The 25,859-nt window shown below is 43.9% G+C and overlaps 1 protein-coding gene across 2 annotated transcripts in view; it reads right to left on the bottom strand.

Annotated features, from left to right (window-relative positions):
- The window catches only part of SPATS1 (spermatogenesis associated serine rich 1), a 32,656-nt gene extending 17,852 nt beyond the window's left edge, over positions 1–14,804 (bottom strand). Inside the window, exons 1-3 of one of the 2 annotated variants that reach the window (XM_025382581.1) lie at positions 14,708–14,804; positions 14,227–14,365; positions 5,080–5,227 (exon numbers count right to left, since the gene is read on the bottom strand). In XM_025382581.1, the coding sequence (XP_025238366.1) occupies positions 5,080–5,227; positions 14,227–14,365 (287 nt within the window). In that variant the 5' untranslated portion in view covers positions 14,708–14,804. Of the gene's footprint in view, positions 1–5,079; positions 5,228–13,922; positions 14,028–14,226; positions 14,524–14,707 lie in introns of those variants that run through there. The other variant, XM_025382582.1, reaches the window with a different exon arrangement.
- Between the last annotated feature and the right edge of the window lie 11,055 nt (positions 14,805–25,859).

Below are 25,859 nucleotides of genomic sequence, written 5' to 3'. Positions count from 1 at the left end.
ACAATTTTTAGAAAGGAATGATATGTATTACAACATGTATGCACCTTGAAAGCATTATGCTAAGTGAAAGAAGCCAGACACCAAAGACCACATATTGATAATTCCATTAATATTACATGTCCGAAACAGGCAAATCTATAGAGACAAAAAGTAAATTAATGGTTGTCTCAGACTAGAGGGACAGAAAGATGGGGGTGCAGGGCAATGATTGCTAAAGGGTATGGATTTCTTTTTGTGGTGATGAGAATGTTCTAAAATTGATTGTGGTGATAGTTGCACAACTTTACGAATACATTAAAAGCCATCAAGTTGTGTACACACTTTAAGTGGGTGACTTTTATGGTATGTGAATTATGTTTAAATAAATCTGTTACCAAAAAGGCATGTTTAATAAAACCATTAAATGTAAATAAAAAATCAATAAGTATATAGAGAAGATGAAAAAATAATCAAAAACAAACCTAGACTGAACTGATTACAATAATAGAGCATTATGTTTAGCGCTGAACTTCCTAGCAGTTTATAAAGACCCACAATAAACTTTTATAGGTGTCAGCAGAAAATGCAATCACTTCTGGTTTAAATGGCTTTGTGTCTGAGACCTGGCCTTGGACAGTGTTTTCAGGTACAATGATCTGTTATCAAGTCAAAGGATCTTTTTTCATAACAATGCATCACTCATATTTAAATGGCATCAAAGCAACTTCATATTGCTCGTCTTGTCTGCTCCCTGCTAACAATCCTGTGATGTAGGTAGGACCAATAACTCAGTGCCCCCACCCCTGATTCAGAAGATAAGCAATTTTGGAGGTGTGTTAGTTTCCATCACGAGAGTACAGCTGAGGACAACTGGAATTGGGGTTCAATGTCTCAGAACTATCACTCTCTTTTGCTTATCCTGACACCTTGGCTTCATTTTTGCCAATTGCAGATGAGCTTCTTCACAAGAGCAAAAAGGCCACTGACAGCCCAGATTCAAATTCTCATGTCTTCCAACCAATTTTTACCCCTATCTCCTATGTGAAAAATTTCAGGGAAGGACTCACTGGCTCAGCTTAGATCACACGTTCTCCCTTAAATCAATCACAATCAGGAAGTAGAGACAAGTAAGATGATGATAGCTCCTATTCAGAATACTCATTAAAACTGGGTAGGCAGGAGTTTGAGACCAACCAGGGAAACATAGCAAGACCTTGTGTTAAAATATTTAAAAACTGGGTAGGGAAGGGCCGGGCATGATGGCTCACACCTGTAATCCCAACACTTCGGGAGGCCGAGGTGGGTGGATCACCTGAGGTCAGGGGTTCGAGACCAGCCTGGCCAACATAGTGAAACCCCGACTCTACTGAAAATACAAAATTAGCCAGGTGTGGTGGCATGCACCTGTAATCCCAGCTATTCAGGAGGCTGAGGAGGGGGAATCACTTGAACCCAGGAGGCCAAGTTTCCATTGAGCTGAGATGGTGCCATTGCACTCCGACCGGGACAACAGGAGAGTGAAATTCCATCTAACAAAAAAAAAAAAACTTGGTAAGGAAGGAGTGAAAATCAATTCCCCAGTAAAAGGAGAATAGCATAGATGACGCCACTGGAAAGTCAGTGGAAGCCGAGCAGCTTCTACAATATGTGCACACAGCAAGCCATTGGAGAAAGCCACTTCAAGCAAAGGAGGCAATGTGAGCAAAGGCATAGAAGGAAGAAACATCAGGGAAATTACGACATTTGATGTGGTTGTGGCAGGAGTATTGGAGATAAAACTGGAGAAGAGAAGGAGACAGATCTGGAGAATTTGCAGTTCATATGAGGGGGGACTCTTTTTTATCAAGCTTTAATGGGATATCATTAAATAATAGTAAGCAAGAACATGACATGGTCACATGTGGTTAGAAAACTCTAGAAGCTATAAAAGGAATGAACTGTGAGAATATAAAACTTAAGTCAGGGAGTCCATTTAGGAGAGTGTAGCAGGCAGCCTCTGACATGGCTGCCAATGATCTCTGCCTCTTGGCATTTATTCCCTCCTGTAATCTTCTCCCTTTGAGTATAGGCTAGACCTACTGACTCACTTTCAACAAAGAGGAAATAGTAAATGTTATGGGATGTCACTTCCCAGGTTAGGTTACAAAGAGACTGTGGCTTTTTCTTGTGTGCACTCCTGCTTGCTTGTGAGGAGAGACAGCTGTTATGTTGTGAGTTGCCCTCTGTAGAGACAAGGAACTGAGGGAAGCCTGTGGGCAACAGCCAGTAGAGAACTGAACTATCAGCCCCAGCAGCCTGTGAGGAAGTGAATCCTGCCACCAACCATATGAGTGAGCTTGGAAATGGATCCACACCCCCTGCAGTTGAGCCTTCAGATAAGTCCACAGCTCTGGCCAACACCTTGACTGCAATCTTGTGAGAGAGACCTTGAGCCAGAGGCACCCACCTAGGTTATACTCAGATTCCTGACCTGTAGAAAATGTGAGATAATAAATGTTTGTTGTTTTAAGTCACTAAGTTAGGGTGACTTGTTGTGCACCAATAAATAACTAATCAAGAAGGTATTACAGTGGTCCAGGTGAGAGATGATCAGGGCCTTGAGTGGGACCATGGTAATACAGATGGAGTAGAAGAGATGGACTTATATGGTGTTTCAGGGCTTGATCCCCAGTTGGATGAGCGGGAGGAGACAAGTATGACCTGTCAATCTATACCTTTGGGGCTGTATGAATACCGAGATTATCAACTGAGACAAGGAACACAGAAGGATTTGGTTTGTGAGGATGGGTGATGAGAAGTTCAGTCAAGGCACGTTGAGTTTGGAGGCCTGTGGGACATCAGGTGGAGATATCTAGAAAGCAGTTCAATTTATCAATCTAAAGCCTGAGGCTATGTCTAGACTGGAGCTTTAGATTTGGCTACACACGCTTTGACTGAGTTAGGTCCTCCATAACCCAGGTATCATGAGCGATAAAGGGGACTTATTTAGGTGGGAATTAGGAATGCAGAACTGGCAGCAATCACCCAGTTCCCCATCCCACAGGATGTGAACTTCACAGTCTGGGCTTTCTTTCCCTCCCAATACATGGACCCACTGCTGCTGCTAGTGGTATACATCTGTTGCAGAGGACCGAAAGAGGCAGAGCTTAAGGATTATGTCAGTCTCTTCCATGTCTAGTGCTGGGGGCAGCAAGTCCACTTGGAACAGATTTTATTATATAAAGAATCACTTGAGCAACTTCCCTTAACTTTGACTGAATAAATCCACTTCTAGGAATTTACTTTCATAATATAACCGGAGATGGGCAAAAGCCGAATGTAGAGGGATATGCATTACAGCACTATTTACAATAGCAACTCTTTAAAACTATAGGTCACTGGTTAGATTGTGGTCTATTCATCTGACATTATTCCAGCACTGTAGTCATTGAAAACTGTGTTCTTGAAAAACACTCACAGGTATAAGAAAATTCTCTCCGCATATTGCTCAGTGAAAAAGCTGCCTTTATAAGATGTCCTTCAGTAAGTGAATGAATAAATAAACTATGGTACATCCAGACAATGGAATATTATTCAGCATTGAAAAAATGAGCTATTAAGGGGTGAAATGACATGAAGGAAACTTAAATGCATATTATTGAGAGAAACCAATCTGAAAAGGGTATATACTATACGATTCCAACTATATGTCCTTCTGGAAAAGAAAAAACTATGGAGACAGTAAAAATATCTGTGGTTGCTAGGGGGTGGGAGGGGTGGGAAGGGATGAATAGATGGAACACACAGGATTTTTGAGGACAGTGAAACTACTCTGTATGAAACTATAATAGTTTTTTCTTTCTGTACAAAAAAAAAATTAAAAATTAGCTGGGCATAGTTTATAGGTGTGAGCCACCATGCCCGGCCATGTGACTTTTTTTTTCTTTTTTTTTTTTTTGAGACAGAGTCTCACTCTGTTGCCCAGGCTGGAGTGCAGTGGCACGATCTCGGCTCACTGCAAGCTCCACCTCCCAGGTTCACACCATTCTCCTGCCTCAGCCTCCGGAGTAGCTGGGACTACAGGCACCCGTCACCACGTCTGGCTAATTTTTTGTATTTTTAGTAGAGACAGGGTTTCACCATGTTAGCCAGGATGGTCTCGATGTCCTGACCTCGTGATCCACCCACCTTGGCCTCCCAAAGTGCTGGGATTACAGGTGCGAGCCACCGCGCCTGGCCATGACTTTTATTTTTAATACTGTCTTCACCTGTTCAAATTTTCTACAATAAGCTTAAATTACTTTCATTGTAACAAAAATTATTAGAAAAGCATTTCAAACCTTTTATTGGAAAAGAAATAGAAACAGGGAAAGTACATAAAGCATAAAGACAGTTTTACAACTAAATACAAAGCCAACATCCTGGTCAAGAAACAAAACGTTAGCCTAGCACAGTGACTCACACCTGCAATCCCAGCACTTTGAGAGGCCAAGAAGAGAAGATCGCTTGAGCCCAGGAGTTTGAGGTTAAAGTAAGCCAAGATAACACCACTCTACTCCAGCCCAGGTGGCAGAGCGAGACCCCTGTCTCTACCCAAACAAAAGAAACAAAACGTTGCCAGTCCTTCTCTTCCCCACTCCCCAGAAACCATCTGTGTGTGCCCCTTTCCAGGAAAAGTAACCACTATCCTAACTGTGACTCTTATGATAATCATTTATTTGCTTTTCTTTAAGTTTTACCACCCATGTATGTATGTACATATCCCAAAAATACACAGTTTCACTTATTTTTGAACTTCATAATGGCAAGAATTTACACAGAACTTGCTGTGTGCCAGGAAGTCTTCTAAGCTCTTTCCAGGTATTAACTCAACTCATCCTCACAGCAATCCTATAAACTATCATCAGCATTTTACAGACAAGAACACTGAAGCCCAGCGAGGTGAAGTAATTTGCTCAGATTCACACCAATACTAAGTGGCAGAACCGGGGTTTGAACCCACACAGTCTAGCTCCAGAATCCATGCTCTTGCCAAGCATACCATGCTACCTCTCAGACTGTTGGCTTCTTGGTCAGAATATCCCCCAAACAGTGACAGCTCTACACCAGACCCTTACTTACTCTAGGTAAGCAGACACTCTGGGGAGGCCTGGAGGCTCACGGACACTTGGGCCTGTTTCCACAGAAGATGAGGAACTGACACTTTTGCCAGAGGATGCTGTCTTGGCAAAACATCCCTTAGATTCCAGAAAATCACTGCAGTTAGCACCTGCAACACAGAGATATCACCATCTAATTATATTATTGAAAATACATTCTGCCCTATTTTGTTTCCTAGATTATAAATAAATTTTTAAAACAGCTAACATTTACTGAGCATTTACCTTGCACTGAGGATTATGTCAACACCTTATACATGTTATCCCATTTAATCCCTATAACAATCAACAGGCATAGGTATTCCTTATTATCCCCATTTTATGGTTGAGAAAACTGAGGCTGAGAAGGTTAAACTTGCCTATGATCACATAAAAAGTAAACATCTAGGCCGGGCACGATGGCTCATGCCTGTAATCTCAGCACTTTGGGAGGCCAAAGTGGGTGGATCACTTGAGGTCAAGAGTTAGAGACCAGCCTGGTCAAAATGGTGAAACCCATCTCTACAAAAATACAAAAACTAGCTGGGCATGGTGGTGCACTCTTGTAATCCCAGCTACTTGGGAGGCTGAGGTGGGAGGATTGCTTGAACCCAGGAAGCAGAGGTTGCAGTCAGCCGAGATCACATCACTGCATTCCAGCCTGGGCAACAGAGACTCTGTCTCAGAAAAAAGAAAACATCTAGGCTCATATTTGATTACAGCTCTGTGACACTAAAGCCTGAGATCCTAACGCCTGTACTAGACTGCTTGCCCCTACCCACAGTTCACATTCTGTGAACTAAGTGGAAGACCTAGGATCTGAAGTGAGCTGTATAGCACTGTACATTGTATTAGGCATCTCAATATAATTTTCCAAAGGATTTGTTCATAGAAAAACTGATGAATATAATGGTGATCACAACCCAAAGAACGCCCTCAAAAATTTCTGTGGGTTCCCCTCACAGTTCTTATTCATCTTGTTAGCATCCATAACAGTGCCTGGCACAAAGCAGGTGCTCAATAAATGTTTGAGTGAATAAATGAAAAAGAATTATAACTCCCCAGCCACCCACAGTTACAAGTAAGGGAGTCCTGAAAACCAGTGAGTGTCAGACAGAGACGAGTACCCATTATCTTCACTCTGCCTATACTACTAATACTTCATGAAAGTCAATTTGTTCTGTTATCATTTCCTACAGTTATGTACCTCATCCAGCCACAAAAATAAAAAGTCCGATGAAAAGATTATGCATATTTCTTTATGCATCATTTCATAGAGCACTGAAGCTCAATAGATGGCAATGTAACCTCTAGTAATGAGAAAATTGTAAGAAATAAGAGTCAAACTTCTCTGATTCTTGAGGACATTTTTAGACTGACTACTATTCCACCTACACAGTATCATGCTTCACACATATAGAGTCATCTTTTGGTATTGACAGGGGATTGGTTCCAGGACCCCCGCAACACAAAAATGCAAAGATGCTCAAATCCTTTATCTGAAACAGTGTAGTATTTGAATATAACATATGCACATCCTCCTGTGTGTTGTACTATAAATCATCTCTAGATTACTTGTAATACCTAATACAATGCAAATGCTATGTAAATAGTTGTTATATATTTATTTGTATTATTTTTGTTGTTATACTGATGTTTTCTTTTCTTTTCTTTTCTTTTTTTTTTTTTTTGAGACTGAGTCTCACTCTGTCACCCAGGCTGGAGTGCAGTGGTACGATCTCAGCTCACTGCAACCTCCACCTCCAGATTCAAATGATTCTCATGCCTCAGCCTCACAAGTAGCTGGTATTACAGGCACCTGCCACCACGCCTGGCTAATTTTTGTATTTTTAGTAGAGACAAGGTTTCACCATATTGGCCAGGCAGATCTCGAACTCCTGGCCTCAAGCAATCCGCCCGCCTCAGCCTCCCAAAGTGTTGAGATTACAGGTGTGAGCCATGACACCCAGCCTTGTTGTTTCCTTTTTGAATATTTACTATGGGCAGTTGGTTGAATCTGCTGATGCAGAACCTGTTGATATGACTGTATACTATAAACGATGCAAATTCCCACCATCTAGCAGCAGGACTGCTACTCAGACAGTTTTTTATCCATTTCCTCTCAAATTTCATATCACAAGTGAATAATATCTTTCCCACTCTTATCAAGTCCCAATCTATCACCAAACCTTTCACTCCTAAGAGGACTTTGCCTGTGACTTTACAAAGCTTAAAGTTCAGCTGAGCTATTTCCTCCCTTCAAAATCCTCTCACTCTGGGACTTCTCAGATGGCACAAGGCCTATCTGCATCAGAATTACCTAGGAAGCCTGTTTAAAATACAGATTCCCAAATTCCATCGCAGACCTATTGAATTAGAATCTCTCCAAGTGAGGCCTGGGAACCTGCATTTTGAATAAGCCCCTACCCTCACCCCTGCTCTTCATTTAGGCTCACGTTTGGCAGTGATCTCCTTCTTTAAGTCTAGTTCCATCACTGTATTTTATCCCGTTCCACTTCCAGATTCCCAACTGTACAGAACTTCCTGAATTTGCCCAGTCATGAGAATCCCCTTGGGCACTTGTTCAATATGCAGACTCCAGGCCTCTGACTCAGACCTACAGTCTGGGAGCCAGGATATTTAAGAAGCACCTCAGGTGATTCTTAGGGTCAGCCAAGTGTGGGAAGTGCTGCTCTGGAATATGCCCCAGAGCCTAGAGCAGCCCCCAGCACAGTGAGGGCCAACTGGTTGCTTAAGGTGTAACTGGGATGGAGCCAAGCCCAGGGGAGGTGGCAGGAAAGCAGCAGAGCTGTGAGGACGTGAGAACAGGTCCCCAGTAATCAAAGGAAGAACCACCCATATACAAAGCCACAAAAGAAGTATCAACAATACATAGACCACACTCTCTGACCACAATGCAATACAATTAGAAATCAATAATAAAAAGACAGCCAAAAAGTATCCATAAGCTTGGAAACTCAAACCACGCTTCTAAATAATTCACATACAAGAATAAATTGTAATGGAAATCATGAGGTGCCTAATGATCAATGAACATTAAGTACTGTATATCAAAACTTGTGGGATTCAACTAAAGCGGTAATTAGAAATCTGAAACCTTAAATGCACATGCTGTATTTCACTGAATATAAGGCATCATCAATTGTAATAGCATTGTTATTTTATGTATCACAAAGAACAAAGGCTGCCAGTTAAACTATGACACATGTTTTCATCACTTAGAATTTTTATTTTATACTTATTGAGGTATTCTTTTAGATTTACTTATAGATTTTAATCACATGTCATTCATGCACTGTATAAAGAAGGAAATTATAAGCAAGATAGACTGGTTAAGGCATTCTTAAATCTTATGCACATTCAGAAGTCTGACTACTAAATCACTTTCAACTCAATCATTAATATCCACATTTTCCACCTAATACTGACCTAAGATTTCAATTAAAATGTGAGTTGAGTGATGCAGCATTTCTTTCTTTTCTTTCTTTTTTTTTTTTTTTTTGAGCCGAGTCGCCCAGGCTGGAGTGCAATGGAGCGATCTCAGCTCACTGCAATCTCCGCCTCCAGGGTTCAAGAAACTCTCCTGCCTCAGCCTCCCGAGTAGCTGGGATTACAGGTGTAAGCCACCACGTCCTGCTTGCTTATTTATTTATTTATTTACTGGAGACAGAGTCTCCCTCTGTCCCCCAGGCTGGAGTGCAGTAGTGCGATCTCAGCTCACTGCAACCTGTGCCTCCTGGGTTCAAGCGATTCTCCTGCCTCAGCCTCCCGAGTGGCTGGGATTACAGGTGCCCACCATCATGCCTGGCTAATTTTTGTATTTTTGGTAGAGACAGAGTTTCACCATGTTGGCCAACCTGGTCTCAAACTCCTGACCTCAGGCGATCCACCCGTCTCAGCATCCCAAAGTGCTGGGATTACAGGCACGGTGGCGCTGAGACCAATTTTTGTATTTTTAGTAGAGGTGGGATTTCACCATCTTGGCCAGGCTGGTCTCTTAGCCAGGCTGGTCTCGAACTCCTGACCTCATGATCTGCCTGCCTCGGCCTCCCAAAGTGCTGGTATTACAGGTATCAGACACTGCACAAAAGTGTTTCTCTATTGTCTCTGGAGTTTTCTTCCAAGCTGTGAACACACATTCTACATGCTTCAGTGCTCATACAGCAAAAATTATTACAACCACATCCTGTCTGCTGCTCGGCTCACAGACCTGGTAACATCCAGTCCCTACTTCAAAGATGCAAACTGTCTATCCAAGAATTGATGGATTATAGTGTTCAAAATAAAAATTCCAAAATGAATGAGATAAATTGTCAATTTAAGAAATAAGAAAAAAAAAAAAAAAGAGTAACCCTTCCCCCCCCAAAAAATTTTAAGGAATAAAATCATAAAAGATTGAAATAAAGATTATCAGAACTTTGGCTTCATGCAAAAGGTAATAATGTGATAAACAAGGTTCAAGAAAAAATTTTAAATACAAATAATATTAGGGCCTGGTCTGTAATCCCAGCATGTTGGGAGGCCGAGGCGGGCGGATCACCTGAGGTCAGGAGTTTGAGACTGCCTGGCCAACATGGTGAAACCCCGCCTCTACCAAAAATACAAAACTTAGCCAGGCATGGTGGTGCATGCCTGTAATCCCCGTTACTCAGGAGGCTGAGGCAGGAGAATCGCTTGATCCCAGGAAGCGGGGGTTGCAGTAAGCTGAGATCACATCACACTGCACTACAGCCTGGGCAATAGAGTGAGACTCCATCCCCAAAAAAACAAAAATAATAATAATAATAATACTAGAAATGAAAAGAAGGCCATAATTATAATTAAAATGAGATAAATTTACAGGTAAAGAAATTAAGCTCCAGAAATGTCAAATAACTTGTTCAGGGTTACATAGCTATGGAGTATAATTTATAAAATGTAGTTTAACATTCAAATAATCGAGATGGTACTGACAAAAACCCTAACAGACAAATCAATAGAACAAAATAGTAAACATACATAGAATAAAATTTTATATGAAAACAAGTGGCATTTTATCTTGGTGAAGAAAGGATGGGTTATTCAAAAAATATTGCTGGAACAACTGATTAACCATTTGGAATAAAAATAAAAGTAAACCTTTCTTATCCCAAACTGGAATAATCCAGATAACTTACAGATTTGAATGTGAAAATTGAAATTAAAGATGTACCTGAAAAAAATAAGTGAAAGTTTATATAATCTTAGAGTGAAGAAGTTATTGCCAAGAAAGATATCAAATATAGGCAAAATAAAGGAAAAAAGGCATAGATTTGAACATGCCTCTTTAAATATAAACTTAAAACTTTCATAGCAAACTATAAACTGGGGGAAAATCTGTAACATACATGATAGAAATAAAAAATAGTCATGACAAATTATGAGCTTTTTTTTGTACTTTAAGTTCTGAGGTATGTGTGTAAAACGTGCAGGTTTGTTACACAGGTATACACATGTCATGGTAGTTTGCTGCACACATCAACTCGTCGTCTACATTAGGTATTTCTCCTAATGCTATCCCTCCCCTAGCCCCCCACCCCCTGACAGGCCCCGGTGTGTGATGCTCCCCTCTCTGTGTCCATGTGTTCTCGTTGTTCAACTCCACTTATGAGTGAGAACATGCGGTGTTTGGTTCTCTGTTCTTGTGTTAGTTTGCTGAGAATGATGGTTTTCAGCTTCATCTATGTCCCTGCAAAGGACAGGAACTCATCGTTTTTCATGGCTGCATAGTATTCCATGGTGTATATGTGCCACGTTTTCTTTATCCAGTCTATCACTGATGGACATTTGGGTTGGTTCCAAGTCTTTGCTATTGTGAATGGTGCCGCAATAAACATACGTGTGCGTGTCTTTATAGTAGAATGGACACTGCACTCCAGCCTGGGTGACAGAGTGAGACCCCATCTCAAAATAAGATAAAATAAAATAACACATACAAACAGCCAATATATGTTTGGGGGAAATTGCATCCATCCTAATAATTGGATTTGGGGAAGTGGGTGGTTGTTTATTTTGTGGTTTTTGGGGGTTTTTTTTGAGACAGGGTCTTACTCTGTCACCTAGGCTGGAGTGATCTCGGTTCACTACAACCTCTGCCCCTAGGACTCAAGTAATGCTCCCACCCCAGCCTCCCAAGTATCTGGGACCATAGGCATGCACAAGCATGACCAGCTATTTTTTTTTTTTTTTTTTTGTATTTTTTGTAGAGATGGGGTCTCACCATGTTGCCCAGGCTGGTCTCAAACTCCTGAGATCAAGTGATCCGCCCACCTAAAAAGTGCTGGGATTACAGGCATGAGCCACTGTACCTGGCCCCGTCCGAATAATTGAAGAACTGAACTTAAAATCAGATACCATTATTTGTTATCCATTTGCAAACACCCAGGGTTGGCATAGCTTGGAGGAATGGAATTCCTATCATTGCTGGTGGGAATGTCCCCATCTGACTGAAGAGCAATTTGGCCATATGTGCCTTCCGAAGCCTATGAGAAGTGCATATCATCTGACTCAATAGTTCTACTTCTAGAAATGTATCTATGAAAAAGGCATGAAATGCATGTCTAGAGATGTAGAATGGATTCACCTATGTGGAGAAGAAATGAAATCAAGGCCAAAGATGTGCTCTATGTCAATACTTGCATGTGAGTTCTGAGGTATTTATGGTAAGATTTACTTATGGTAATTTTTGCCCATAGGTTTTAACAGTGGCTGCCTTTCATAGCATGTAAACATTGTAATTGTATATTGCCACTATAGGACTTGAGAGTTCACCCAAGCAAGAATTGGTTGGCTCTATGGATGGTATCAGAGAGGGCCCTTTCTCAAGTTTTTTGTTTGTTTGCATTAGGAGCAAAATTTAAATGTACTGCATGTCCCTGAGCAGCGAGCAGTGAAATCACACCTAAAACTTTAGCACACTTCCTTGCTTGCTTAAAAAGTTTTGTGGCAGCAGCAATCTCGAAAGTGGCCTGTGGCCACTATAATGGGGAACGCTTATCTGATGGACAAGGATGGGAAGAGCAATCTCTTGCTAAACTGACCAACAGCACACTCTCCAGATCAAGCTGACTACAGGATCTTCCTAAGAGTAACTCAACCTCAAATTTGAGCTGGAGACAGTTAAACATGTCCTCAAGATGCCTCCCCGCCCTTCCCCTGGTAAAAGAAGATTAGCTGGAAGAGAAGCTGGAATTACAAGTCTGAACACTTATTAATACTGATGCTAATACTAATACTGATGCTAATACTAATACTGATGCTCCCACTGCATAGAGTACCATCCAGCTACTCCAAGCAAGCCAATTACTTCTCCACCCCCAGCTCCCAATGGCTTCCCTCTCCCCCATCTAGCTCAGAAGGCTGTGGGGAGAAACAAACACGCTAAGGAGATACACCCTGCTTGAAAGGTTCACCATTTATCATGAAAATTGTTATTCAAGTGCAATAAATGTCAAATAAGCCAGAAGCCAGAAAATTCTGACAAGTTTCTAAAACACCACAAAATAAGAAGAAATGATGTAATTAAAGGCCAAGAGAAGGTTCTTGTAACCAGAAAGGAATTCAAGGGAAAAAAGACAATTTGGAAGAAAGTCTGTTTCTTTATTGCCATCTGTGGAATTCAGGATAATTATTTCCATTTTTTTAAGGCAGGAATAACACCTTACATAACCAAAGCACTTTCATATGTTTGTCATCTCAGCTGATTGTCACAATAGCTCTGTCTGGCAGGGAGAAAAATAATACATCAAGCCATGTTTGTTTAACATGGATATTCATTTAACCAAACACTATTTCCCACCCCTGCTTATCTGCTTCATAATGGGCCTAAGGATCAAGGACAGAAAATTTTAACCCGTTTTTTATTATATCCCCTCCCCCATAGGCAGTAATGAAAGCAATCGGTTCTCTGATGGAAAAATGCGCGCGCACACACACACACGTATCTTCAATTGGTTTGTGGAGCCCCTTCCTTCCTGAAATCCATAGATTCCATATTAAGCTAAACTCAGATGTGTTTTCCTGAATAGACTCTCCTACACAGCAGGAAAGGACACCATGGGTCTTTCATTAATGTGGTCTGGGACCTGGTGCCCTTCTGGTACCCCTAACTCAAAAACATGGATCCTCCCTAGGACATCCTTAAAACAGCAGCTTCTTCCTTTACCCCAAACCAAACTGGAAACTGCAGGAAGGTCTGGAGCTTAAAGTTTTAGAATCCCAGAACCCTTTTCTCCTTGCTGTTCCAGACACACTTGGACAATTAATAGTTCTAACTCCTCCAGCTCCTCCTTCTCTGCGGTCCCAGCTTATATTAATAGCTGGGTGGAATGAGTTGTACCTCCCTCCTTTCTCCCCACTGTGAAGGAGAATGAGATCACAGACCCAGAATACAGAAGACCAGGGAGAAAGCTAAGATCTGATCCAGCAAAGTCTGGACATTTCACAATCCCTTTTTGCAGCACTCAGGCCTCTCACCCATAACAGGTAAATGACAACTTGAGCGCAGGCGCGCTCTGAGCTTTTCTGGGCGACTGTGGCTGTTCAGGCGCCATGACACTGTTCTCTAAAGGCAAACGCGTCCCTGAATATCCTCCTTGGCCTTAACCAATTATGGAGCTACCAGCCATCATTTAATTTTTAAAGTGTTCATAATTCCCACCTAAACTGTCCCATCCAATAAACAGTGACACAAACCTATTAATAGCTGAGCAAAGACGAAAGGACACAGGCTCGGGAGTATGGCAGACTCACGTCAAATCTCAAGCTCATGTCAAATCCCAGGCTCACCATTTATTAACCCAAGCACTGGGAAGGTCAAATCTCTGGCTCCCTTTACTCATAAGGGAGATCCAGTGAGGTAATTTATGAGACTCTCTGCTTCGGTGGTGCTCTCTGCCTAATCAAATCTCGGGTTAGCACAGACATAAGCTACTATTCAAGCAGCTCTTTTTACATGCCCCCAAATTAGCTTCCTTCTAAATTTCAAATGGTGCCCTCCACCTGCCCCCGCCCCCGCCCCCGGATGTAGTATACTTGGATGTGGCCACCAACTCCACACCCAGGGAGTGCTCTGGATTTCTTAGAACTCAACTGTAGGTCCTCTCCACCTCGGTCATGCCAGAGTCCCTTTTTTCTGGAACCTTCTCCAGCTCTCTGCCGCGGGTCGCGCTTGAGATAGAGGGGAGACAGCAGCCCCGTGGACCGTTTCCAGTGATCATGGATGGACTCATCTGTGCACATGTTGATTTTAAATATTAGAAGCAACCCAGAGACAAAGAAAAGAACCTCTTAAGAAAGATAATCAGTCAAAACAAACAAATTCCACAAGCCACCGAAAGTCAGGCGGGCAGGACTGGCCTCTAAACCAGAGCCTCCCTCCCTCCACCTGGGCGATGCGTGGTTTGGAAGCCCTCGGAGCTCCAGCAAGTCCGCCCCCAGCCCGAGCCAGGCTCGCTGCACCCCCCATCCAGCTCCTTCTTTTCCACCTCAGAGTCTTCCCACCCCCTTCCCCAGGGGAGGCCCCGGTCTGTGCTCAGAGGCCTCCACGGAGCATGCGGCCGGGACCAACGAACCAACTGGCAGCCAAACTGCCTGCCGAACGCACGCCACGCCGAGGCCGAGGAACCGAGAGCCGAGAGCAAAAGGGACGCTGCGGCCGCCTGCTTCTCCCACGGAGGCGCGTTCCGGGGTTGCCGGGACACCGGCTCCAGCAACGCGGCGCGCAGCGTCCTGCCTGGCTCGGCTGCCGGCCCCACTGTCTGTCACCCCCGGACTCTCTTGCCATTGATACAGGATGGAGGCTTCTGAGTGATGAGGAGCTACGGGCTCCAGCCATGGCCCCGGCGTCACAGGCAAGGACCGCTGCAAAAGCCACTTTGTGGTTTTGGATTTTTTTTTTTTTTTTTAAGAGTTGTGGTTCTTTTCCAGGCAATTTTCATTATTAGAACTGTAGGCTCTGGTAGCAGTGAAAGATGCGCCCTCCACAAAGCTTGCAGATGCCTGGTTATAATTGGCATTGATTAGACAGGATCCACCTACCACTTACAGAGCGTCTTTTCTGGGCCAGGCGCCCTGGTGGATGTTATCTTCCTTAAGCAGCCAGCTGCATTTTTCAAAATAGAAAACCAAATTTTAGCAAAGGCTTGCTCAAGGTCACCCAGAAAACAGATTCATTTCTAAGTTTCCTCATTCCAAATCCACCACTCTTTCCATCATATTGACTTAAATTTATCTTCCTCATCCTTTCCAGTATTTAATAAATCTTGCATAGAAAGCTTTTCTCCAAGTCTAGTTTAAGTCCCTAAATTCGTGTTTAGACCAAATTTTCCCTTTTTTTAATTACTGATTATAAGAGAAATAAATGGTCATTATAGAAATATTGGAAAATATGGAAAAGTATTGTTAATATCCATGATCTCACAACATAGAAGTTAAATACTCTTTTTCTGGATAGCTATTGCTGTATAACAAATCACCCCCAAACTCCGTTGTTTTAAACAACAACATCCATTTTTAATTTCTGATTCTGGTGGTTGGCTAGGCTAAGCTAGGCTGCTCATGCTTGGGGTCTCTCACAGGGTCTCAGTCAGAGGTCACAGAGGAGCTTCCTCACTCATGTGTCTGGTGATTGATGCTGGTTGTCAGCTGAGGTCAGTAGGGTTAGCGCCAGTTCACCCATGTGTGGCCTTTCCATGTGCTTTCTAACACCAGTGTCAGTTTCCAATGTGAGCATCCCAGGAGGACCAGGCAGAAGTTGTATTGCCTCCACAGTCACAAATGCATGGAGAGGGAACTTAGATCACACCTATCCATCATGGTCATACTGTATGAAGAACACAGGGGACAGGGGAGCTTGTGGCCCTCCTAGAAAACACAATCTCCCCTACTGATATTTAGGAGTTGTTTCCTCCTTGCCCTTTTTCTATGCACATGTATGTCATATACCGCTAGTGATTTACACCCCTGCTGATATTTAGGGGCTGCTTCCTCTCTGCCCTTTTTCTGTGCACAAATGTGTTAACATTATATATATATATATATATATATATATATATATATATATCTTGTATTGGGCTTTTAAAATTTAAGATTACAGTTGATGGCCAGGGGCTGTGGCTCACGCCTATAATCCCATAATCCCAGCACTTTGGGAGGCCGAGGTGGGTGGATCACTTGAGGTCAGGAGTTCAAGACCAGCCTGGCCATCATGATGAAATACGTCTCTACTAAAAACACACACACACACACACAAAATTAGCCAGGTGTGGTGGCAGGCACCTGTAATTCCAGCTACTTGGAGTGCTGAAGAAGAACTGCTTGAACCCAGGAGGCAGAGGTTGCAGTGAGCTGAGATCATGCCACTCCATATTCCATCCTGGGCAAGAAAGTGAGACTCCATCTCAAAAAAAAAAAAAGTTGGCCTTCCATATCTGAGGGTTTTGGATCCACAGATATGACCAACTACAGATTGGAAATATTCAAAAAACATATTAAAATTTAAAATAATACAGATAAAAACAACAAAGTATAGCAACAATTTACATAGCATTTACGTTGTTTTCGGTATTATAAATAATCTAGGGATGATTTGAAGTACTGTACAGGAGGATGTGCATAGGTTATATGCAAATACTATGTCATTTTGTAAAAGGGACTTGAACATCCTTGATATGCTCAAGATTTTGGTATGGGAGGGGAGTCTTAGAACCGATCCCCCAGGGATACAGAGGGATGGCTGCATATCCTGAGCATTTCCCCTTATCAAAGTTTAAAAAACATGTTATCTCTTTATCCCATGGTAGAAGAGGTAATAGTTTTGTAATAAAAATGTTAGCTGGGCAACAGCATAGTTAGGTGAGTATTAATGGCTTGACTCAAGATGCTGCCTCACCAGGAAGGCAGAGATTTTTGTCTGTTTTATCCACTGCTACTAGCACAGTGCCTGGCACATATAGATGCTCAATAACCATTTGTTTAATGAATGAATAAATGAGTGAGTGGGTGGGTGGATGGATGGATGATTACAATGGTCTGAGCTGAGCCCCTCCCTCTCTTGCTTGCATCCTCCTAGGAGGAAAGAGACCAGGTTTCTAACATGAACCACCAGGTTCCAAGATATCAAGATCTATCTGTTGGTCAGGTGATTTTGCTAGGCAGGCGAGTGAGTCACAGAAGGGAAACTTTCTCATCCTTGGTGAGTCCTGTGAACTGTGACTCATAAACCTTCCCTTACTCTGCAGCTTAAAACCTCCCAGGCCACCTTGCCCTCACTCCTTGGGCAAGTTTTAGATGCCTGCTGCACCAGGCCTGCCCTGGCAGCTGTACCCAAGGTTTGGCAAGGCACTGGAGCCAGCTAAGGGGTTCTCAGGGCCTCGGAGCTGCCTCTGATCAGCTTGGCCCCCCACACAGCCGGTGTGTTCCCAGGATTTGCACCTGAAGTTTCCTGTGCACAGCAGCACCACAACCAGAGCTCAGCAGCAGAGGTGAGGGACGGATGCTGGGTGTTCCCAGAAGGCTGAGGATCCTGAAGGTCCCAGAAAATCCTGCCCGTAGAGCTGGGAGGGTGAGCACAGTTGGGCAAGAAGAAGGCTTCCTCAGTGTTCCCTTGCCGGCCCCTGGCTGAGCACCCCAAACCGAGCCCGGTCTGGAGGTTACCGCAGAACCTGCACAGGAACATGGAGGCCTGATGTGGGGAGGAACGGTGGTCCCAGGTCCTTAAGGTCAATTCAACTCTTTCTCCAGCTTTAGGGCCCTCCTTTCAGCTCTACAGTCCAGGATCCTGATGTTCCACAAGCCTGGTCCTCATGGGTCTGAATGAGCTCAGGAAACCTGGGACTCCAGGCCACTACAAACACACACAGGGCTTACATGTGGAGTATTTCACTGAACTAGATAAAATTTCTGGTTATGTAGGTGAAACATAGTTGCATATCAGCAAATTTATGTTATTCGACTTAATCATGAAAGACAAATACTTCTAGCAGGTTTCATGGTGAGGCCAGAGGAGGGTGGGTTGAACTTTAACCCCTCCTCTTCTCCTTTGCTCCTTCTCCTTGAAGGACCCCACTTCGCTTTCAGTAACTGGGAGCTTGGCTCTGGGAAGGAATAGTAGACAGTGAGGTGGGGGTGGAAGCAGGGGGCCGGGCACTGGATAGGAATGGTTGGTTCTGGTTCTCCCCTGGCTCCCGCAACCCCAGACCCCTGAGAGCAGCTGGGACAGACATAAGAATTAAGAGCCCAAAGATTAGAGGAAACCAGACAGTGGAGGGAGAAAGATAAACTCAAATAAACTCTACCCTGTTCCTCTTGAGTCTTGGCAGGACAAAAAGTGCCTGCTGGAGAAAGAAACTTGAGCCTAGAAGGATGGTATTATTTAATGGCCTAGGGTCAGAGACATTGGTAAAAAGCCTCTGAGTTTGGTAAGCCTCAAGAGCTGCAAGCTAAACTGGGCGAGGAGGGCGTCTTAAACACCACTTCTCCTCGAAAGAGCACTGCAGATGGTCCCTATAGGGGAGACTGTCTTCCCCAATGTCAAGGAAAGGTCATCCAGCAGAAGCCCTCATGTAACACGCTTGTCCCATAAGTATGCACCAGAGGGCAGTATAAACCCAGGTATGGAAAATGGGATGCGCTGATAGATTCTCTACTGTTGACTTCAAGTAAGGGGCATCATAGAGACTTGTATAAAGACAGCGCTGAGGAAATAGGTGTTGAGTGGATTACTGACGCACGGCCACCTTCAGAAACCTTCAATGGTAGGTAGAGGAAGCCTGGCAAAGATGGAGGAGAGAGAGAATTTGCTACCTCAGAATTGACTAACATGGCCAGCTCCCAAATAGCCAGAGGGCCTCCCCATCAGTTCAGGCCAGGAAACAATGACCAGACCCCTGTTATGTTCCAGGCAGTGTGCTACGTACAGGAATTTAAAGGTGAATAAAACACAGTCCCTTCCCTGACTGAGTTCCCCTGATAGCTATGCCCATCTCTTTACATTTATTATCTCATTTAATCCCAACCACAGTAAAGTGCTAGTAAATCATCCTCTGTTTACAAATGAGGAAAGACAGACTCAGAAGGCAGAAGTAACTTGTCTCACCAGTAACTGGCAAAGCTGGAGTTTAAATCCAGTCTCTTTGGATTCAGAGCCTAAGCTCTCACCGCTGTGCCAGAGCCTTCGTATATGTGCCCTCAGCAGTGAGCAGGTCTGTTTGTCATCTCAGTACTGGCCAGGCTGTCAGGGTTACATCCTAGGCTGCCAGACTGTGCAGGAGAGGCCTGAGAGGACGCTTGTCCCCAGAAACACAAAAGTCCCTTTAGATTTGGATTTCTGAGTAACATAAATCAATGACTAAGATTTTAGGATGTATGTAACCTATGTAATATATAAAACAGACATGCAGAGTAAGGATACCAGCTTCTGTGAGTGGAATGCCTATTCTCTGCAGAACAGGAAAGGAAAAGGCTGAATTAGGTGAGGTTGCAGTGAAATTCCTTCAATATCAGGTTTAACCCAATATGGACTAGGAAGTCACTGCAGATCTCTCATCGGAGGGATGATGAGGCAAAAGTGGCATATGCTGTCCATCCTTGTATCTCTCCCAGGTCCACTCCCACAGTCCCCACCTTGTTCTGTGCCTGGGAGGTTGACCTATGTGGACTTCACCCCGCAAATCCCATGGCAGCACTAGAGGAAGGCAGGGAGGAAAGTGAAGTCAGGGTATTTACCCCTCAGTCCCCAGCTTCTGTCCTGTCGGCCTCAGTTGTCTATGTCCCTCCACTTAGGGCCACAGCCCCTGTCAGGGGTGGGCTCCACACAGCTCTCTTTGGGGACTACTCACTGCTTCCTTCCCTGGACCTTGCAGGCCTAGGAATAGCAGTGACTCCCAGCTGTTACAGCCCTGAGGCATTGCCCCATTCCCTGTTGCTTTTCCTAAACCCACCTGCACCTCTGTGAATAGTGCCTTTATTATACCCTGCAGTTATCCATCTGGAGGGTGCCATTTCTTTCTTAGTAGAACCCTAGAGCTCTAGGGAGATTAGTCTGATGAGGTGGGAAGGCTGCTGTCTGAGGAAGAGGGCCAGCCAGAAGGAACTTAATGGATATGAGAAGCCAACCAAACAGAGGAGACAAAGACAACCCCAAGACTTATGGCCTGAGGACACCAAGTCTTGGAAAAATAGATCTAATTTTACACGAGTCTCTGTGTGAGCTGGAGAGGAAAGAGGGGTAGCAAAAGAAATGGTTAAGTTGGTTTCGGCCAGGCTGAGAGTGAGAGATGTTGGCATGCTAACAGGAAGTTGAATGAACTTTTTCTGGTGCCTGGAATTTGTACCTGGGGCTCCAAGTTGGAGACAAAGAGGCATTAAATAATCCATATTCTAAAGAGAACATTCACCCATGGAAGGCCAGATTATTTCTGGAGCCTATTAAAAGGCTGCCAAATTGCTGAACATTGCTGAATATGTGTTACTTTTGCAGAAAAAATAAGCAAATAAATGTTATTGTGGTCTTCAACCCAGCCAATACTGTGAAAATAAGCATTATGACGTCAGAAGTACAAGTGCGGTCTTCAGAACCAAACTTTCCGAGCGCAAATCTTGCCACTCCTGCTTACCATCTGTCCACTCTAGGTAAGTTACTCAGTCCCTGTGAGCCTCAGTTGCCTCATCTGTAAAGGGAGATCATAATAGTACTTCCCTCATAAGGTTGAGAGGATTCATGAATAAGTACATGTCAGTCACTTAGAATGACATGCACATGGTAGGAAGTCAATAACTGTGTGCTTTTGTTATGAAGAGCAATTTCTTCTACGACTGATTTCTATAACAAAGAAGTACAAACACTCAAATCTGATGCAAGAGGAACTGTACAGCAGTTGGCCTGTTCTCTTGGGACAGGGTGGAGGAGAGAAACCAATAGAAGCAATTTCATTCTTGCAAGTTGTTAAAGAGCTGAAGGTCCTTGGGGAAGAAGTTAGACCATTTTCATACCCTGCTCATCATGAACTCTGAGAGGAGGGTGGCTACATCCTCCTGCATCTTCACTCAGGTTTGAACCAGGACCAGGGACAGACTAAAACCCTCCAGAAGGGCCAGCTTTTATAAGACAATGGGGAAGACTGCCTCCTGAGACAGACGGGCTTCTCCAGACAAACTCTAAGAAAAATGCAAAAATGGCTAGGTAGTGAGCTCATTGGCCTTGGAAACTCTCCCCTGAAAAAGCAGAGTGCAAGACAGAACTAGGGCAAGATTCTATGGTAGGTTAGGAAAAGAAATGCAAGTTAGCATGACAGGATCTTCCTGGTTTAAAAAGCCCCAGCTGTTGTTGTGATGAAGGTCATATGATCCATTTCACAAACCACAGGTGCGGCAGAGGGGTCACCTAGCTTATGGTGGAAGTGCCAACTATAAAATAGCATTTCCACAGCCCAAGCTGGTGGCAAGAGATAGCATCCTGCTGAGCTCTGCCATCTGCTCTTTCAGGTCCACCTCCACCTTTTTTCCCCCCTGCAAGCATAAGAATAGACAGATTTCCTGAGAAACAGAGAAAGGGGAAAGAAAACAAAAGCCAGCAGGTTGGCTGATGTGGGCTGAGGAACAAATGGTAGAAGTCAGATTTCTGCTCGGGGTATTGCCAAGGAGAGTTCAAACTTAGTGCGAAAGTCTACTTGGTGGGGACTTCGACTTTTTTTTTTTTTTTTTTTTTTGAGACAGAACCTCACTCTGTCACCAGGCTGGAGTGCGGTGGCGCAATCTCGGCTCACTGCAACCTCCACTTCCTGGGTTCAAGCAATTCTTGTGCCTCAGCCTCCTGAGTAGCTGGGATTACAGGCACACACGACCACATCCAGCTAATTTTTTTGTATTTTTAGTAGAGACGGGGTTTCACCATGTTGGCCAGGATGGTCTTGATCTCCTGACCTCAGGTGATCCACCCACCTCGGCCTCCCAAAGTGCTGGGATTACAGCCATGAGCCACTGCGCTCGGCCTTCTACTTTTAAGAAATATCTAGGCTCAGGAAAACAAGACATATTCATTTCTTACTGAACACCAGATATCAGTCTCATTACAAAATGGCAGCATAAGTTGTGCATGGTAGCACATATCTGTAGGCTCAGCTACTCAGGAGGCTGAGGCAGGAAGATCACTTGAGCCCAAGAGCTCAAAGCCAGCTTGGGCAACATAGCAAGACCCCAACTCAAAACAAAAAAAAAAGAAAAGAAGAGAAATGGCGACATGGCTATTTATGCTAATTCATGGTGGGCTTCACTCTGTGCCAGGCATTATGTCAGAGGCTCCCTGCATTGACTCTTTGTAAAAATCCTGTGGGGATAGGTACTGTTATTATCCCCATTACCTCCTAGCCTGAGTTTGGAGAGATTAAGTAGCTTCCTCAAGGTCACAGGACCTTACAGAGCCTGCTCACACCAACATGGCCCAGAAGTTCTGCTTTGGAGGGCTAGTTCCCTCTACTAATGACTGTGTAGAGTTAGGGAGCTTGCAGCTAGTGATGCCAATACCCATTCAGCAGTGTTCTCCTTAGATCTCACGTGCCCCACCTTTCCATTATTGTTCCATTGACATAGCATGACCACGAGCCCATGTAGACCCCATAACTGGAAATCTTGACCCTGTTAGGAGTCAAACTTCTACTCTCTGGAAGCCTCCTGGATATTGACAACACTGAACAAAGATGTAAGGCCCAGTACTCAGTAGAGGCAAAGAGGAGGGGTGTGTGGGGCAGGGGGCTGCCCCTCCATCCAGCCTCTGGTGGAGCTGCAGTGCAGTATTCCTTTCCTCCATCCTCTCCACCTTGTTCCTGCAGGCCCTTCCCCACATGCTGTCTGCTCAGATCCCACCATCACTTCCGTATTGACTCACACATCAGCCACCTACTTCAGTTGCCCTTTTACTCTTGGCTTCTGTATTTTGGCCTTTGTATTACTCAGCTATTGCCAAAATAGCGTTGTATAACAAACTACCTCAAACTCAGTGGCCTACAACAACGAACAGCTATTTTGCTCAGTCATGAGTCTGGAGGTCGGCTAACATCAATCTACTTCAGGCTAGACCTGGTCAACGGAGCCTGGCTTCAGACTGCAGCTCAGATCCAGGTTCGCTCCCTGGGGTTGATCTCATTCCCTAGGGATCAGCAGCAGCTCCCCAAGGCCTGTTCTTCTCATGTCAAATGGCATAGCACACGAGGGGTGAGTGAAAATGCATCACGTCTCTTGAGGCCTGTGTCTGAAATCGTTGCACTGTCACTTTCACTCATATTCTGTTGGCCAAAGCAGGTCACATGGGAAAACCCAGAATCAGTGAGGTGAACACACAGACTCCATCTTCACACGTGGGAGATAATGCAAAGTCACATGGCACAGAGCGTGGCTGTGTCGTCCTAACACAGGGAGGCTGTGAGGAGTGGAGAACGATTATTGAGTCCTGTGAGTTTCATCCATCCTCAACATCCCTCCAAGACATCCATGAGGTCAGGAGGCCGTTGGTTCTTGTTACTTTGCAAGTGGAGGGAAAGCACCTTCCTCTTCAGTCTTCTGCAACTCAAGAGGAACTTGTGGTCCACGTTCATGACGACTGGACTGCTCGCTGGTTCATTATGGGGCTTTGGAGGGAGACAGGCCCAGCTGCGGGACCGGCCATTTCCTCCAAACCAAATGTTGTCATGATTTTCAGGTTCTGGAGTGAGAAGTGGACATGTTCTCCCACCACACTTCAATCTTGTGAAATTTCCATTCTGCTCTTTCATTTTCCGGAAATACTCTAATACAGATGTGCCTTTCTCTCACATGAAAAAGGCCTTTAAAAGCCCCAGATGTTCCTTATTCAGCTAAACAGGATTTAGGAGATTATTCAGCTAAAACAGATTTAGGAGAAGGGGTAATGGCAGGAAAGAAGCAGAACTGCATACTTAACACTTTTTTTTTTTCCAAACTGACGCTGTTTTGGGTACAAAACCTACCAATTTAGAAAGAAATCTTTCAGAGGAGATGAAGAAGAAAAATTCAGAAATCATCACTGGTAGAAGCAGCATCCTCCAAACATAGCGTCCATTTGCTCTGAGAGATCGTGTTCACAGCACCACTGGGCTCTTAACCGAATCCACTTAAGTGGAAGGAATCCACTTATTACTGTGACGGGCAAGAGGAGTTAACTGTGAAGCTGGCAGCTCCTCCTGCTCACACTGGAGACTGCGGTCTGACATGGAAACATTAGCTGCATCACAGTTTCTCACAGTGATGACAGGAAATGAGAGAAAAATGCCTGTGCACAGTCTTCAAGGCACCGTAGCTGGCTGGGGACCATCATCACACGGTTTAACATACACTTATGCCAAATAAAGAGAAACAGGAGGCACATGATGTCAGGTGCTCAGGGTCACAGCCAGTGACTCATGACCACATATAACGTATCTGGAATAGTCAGACTGATGGAGGCAGAAAGTAGAATGGTGGGTGCCAGGGGCCATGGGGAGGGGAATGGGGACTTCATGTCTAATAGGTACAGAGCTTCAGTCGAGGTGATGAAAAAGTTCTGGAGATGGATAGCAGTGATGGCTGGCTACACAACAATGTGAGTGTACTCAATGCCACTGAATTGTACACTTAAAATGGTTAAAATGGGGCCAGGCATGGTGGCTCATGCCTGTAATCCCAGCTACTCGGGAGGCTTAGGCAGGGAGAAGTGCTTGAACCCATGAGGCAGAGGTTGCAGTGAGCCGAGATCGCGCCACTGCACTCCAGCCTGGGTGACAGAGCGAGACTGTCTCAAAAACAAAAACAACAACAACAAAAAATCGTTGAAATGGCAAATACTGTGTTATGTATATTTTACAACTACATGAACAAATAACATTTTTGAAAGTCCATGACCCCCAAAAAATGCATCCAGCAGTTCACTTGTGCACTTTTCTGCACATATGTTATTCTTCAATGACAAGTTTTAATATGATAGAGAAATGAACATAAAAATGAGAGCTAGAAATAAGTGCTATGAGACCAGGTACAGTGGTTCATGCCTGTAATCCCAACACTTTGGGAGGCCGAGGCAGGCGGATCACTTGAGGCCTGGAGTTTAAGACCAGGCTGGACAACATGGCAAAACCCCATCTCTACTAAAAATACAAAAATTAGCCAGGTGTGGTGGTAGGCGCCTGTAATCCCACCTGCTCAGGACGCTGAGGTACAAGAAGCGCTTGAACCCAGGAGGCGGAGGCTACAGTGAGCCAAGATCACACCACTGCACTCCAGCCTGGGTGACAGACTAAGAACCTGTCTGGAAAAAAAAAAGAAAAAGAAAAAGAAAAGGAAGAAGTGCTATGAAGAAAATGAAATAGTGTAAGGGCATGGAGAATAAAGGAAGGAGAGGCAGGACTCAGGGCACAGTGCTCAAAAGGCTGTTATAAATTTAATTCTCTTTTCTAAGAACACCAGGAAGCAATTTCATACTTTTTTTTTTTGTAGGGAGATTAGATTAAAATTCAAGCACTTAGTATAGTGTGTATAGTAGTTACAGCTCAATACATTTGCCTATTATGTCAAAGAGGACAACGGTAACACATTCAGGGTTACATTTATGTTAAATAGAGGCCTTCTCATTTATCATTAAATTTTCATTTCAGCAAAATTCAAGAGCTCTTTCTTTCAGTATTTTATTTGTTCTATTATATTATCTTTTTTCACCTAGTCGCATCATTTTGCATGAAAAGC

This window comes from Theropithecus gelada, chromosome 4 (assembly GCF_003255815.1).
Source record: "Theropithecus gelada isolate Dixy chromosome 4, Tgel_1.0, whole genome shotgun sequence".
Classification (NCBI taxonomy): domain Eukaryota; kingdom Metazoa; phylum Chordata; class Mammalia; order Primates; family Cercopithecidae; genus Theropithecus; species Theropithecus gelada.
This window is presented reverse-complemented; position numbering and strand designations above follow the sequence as displayed.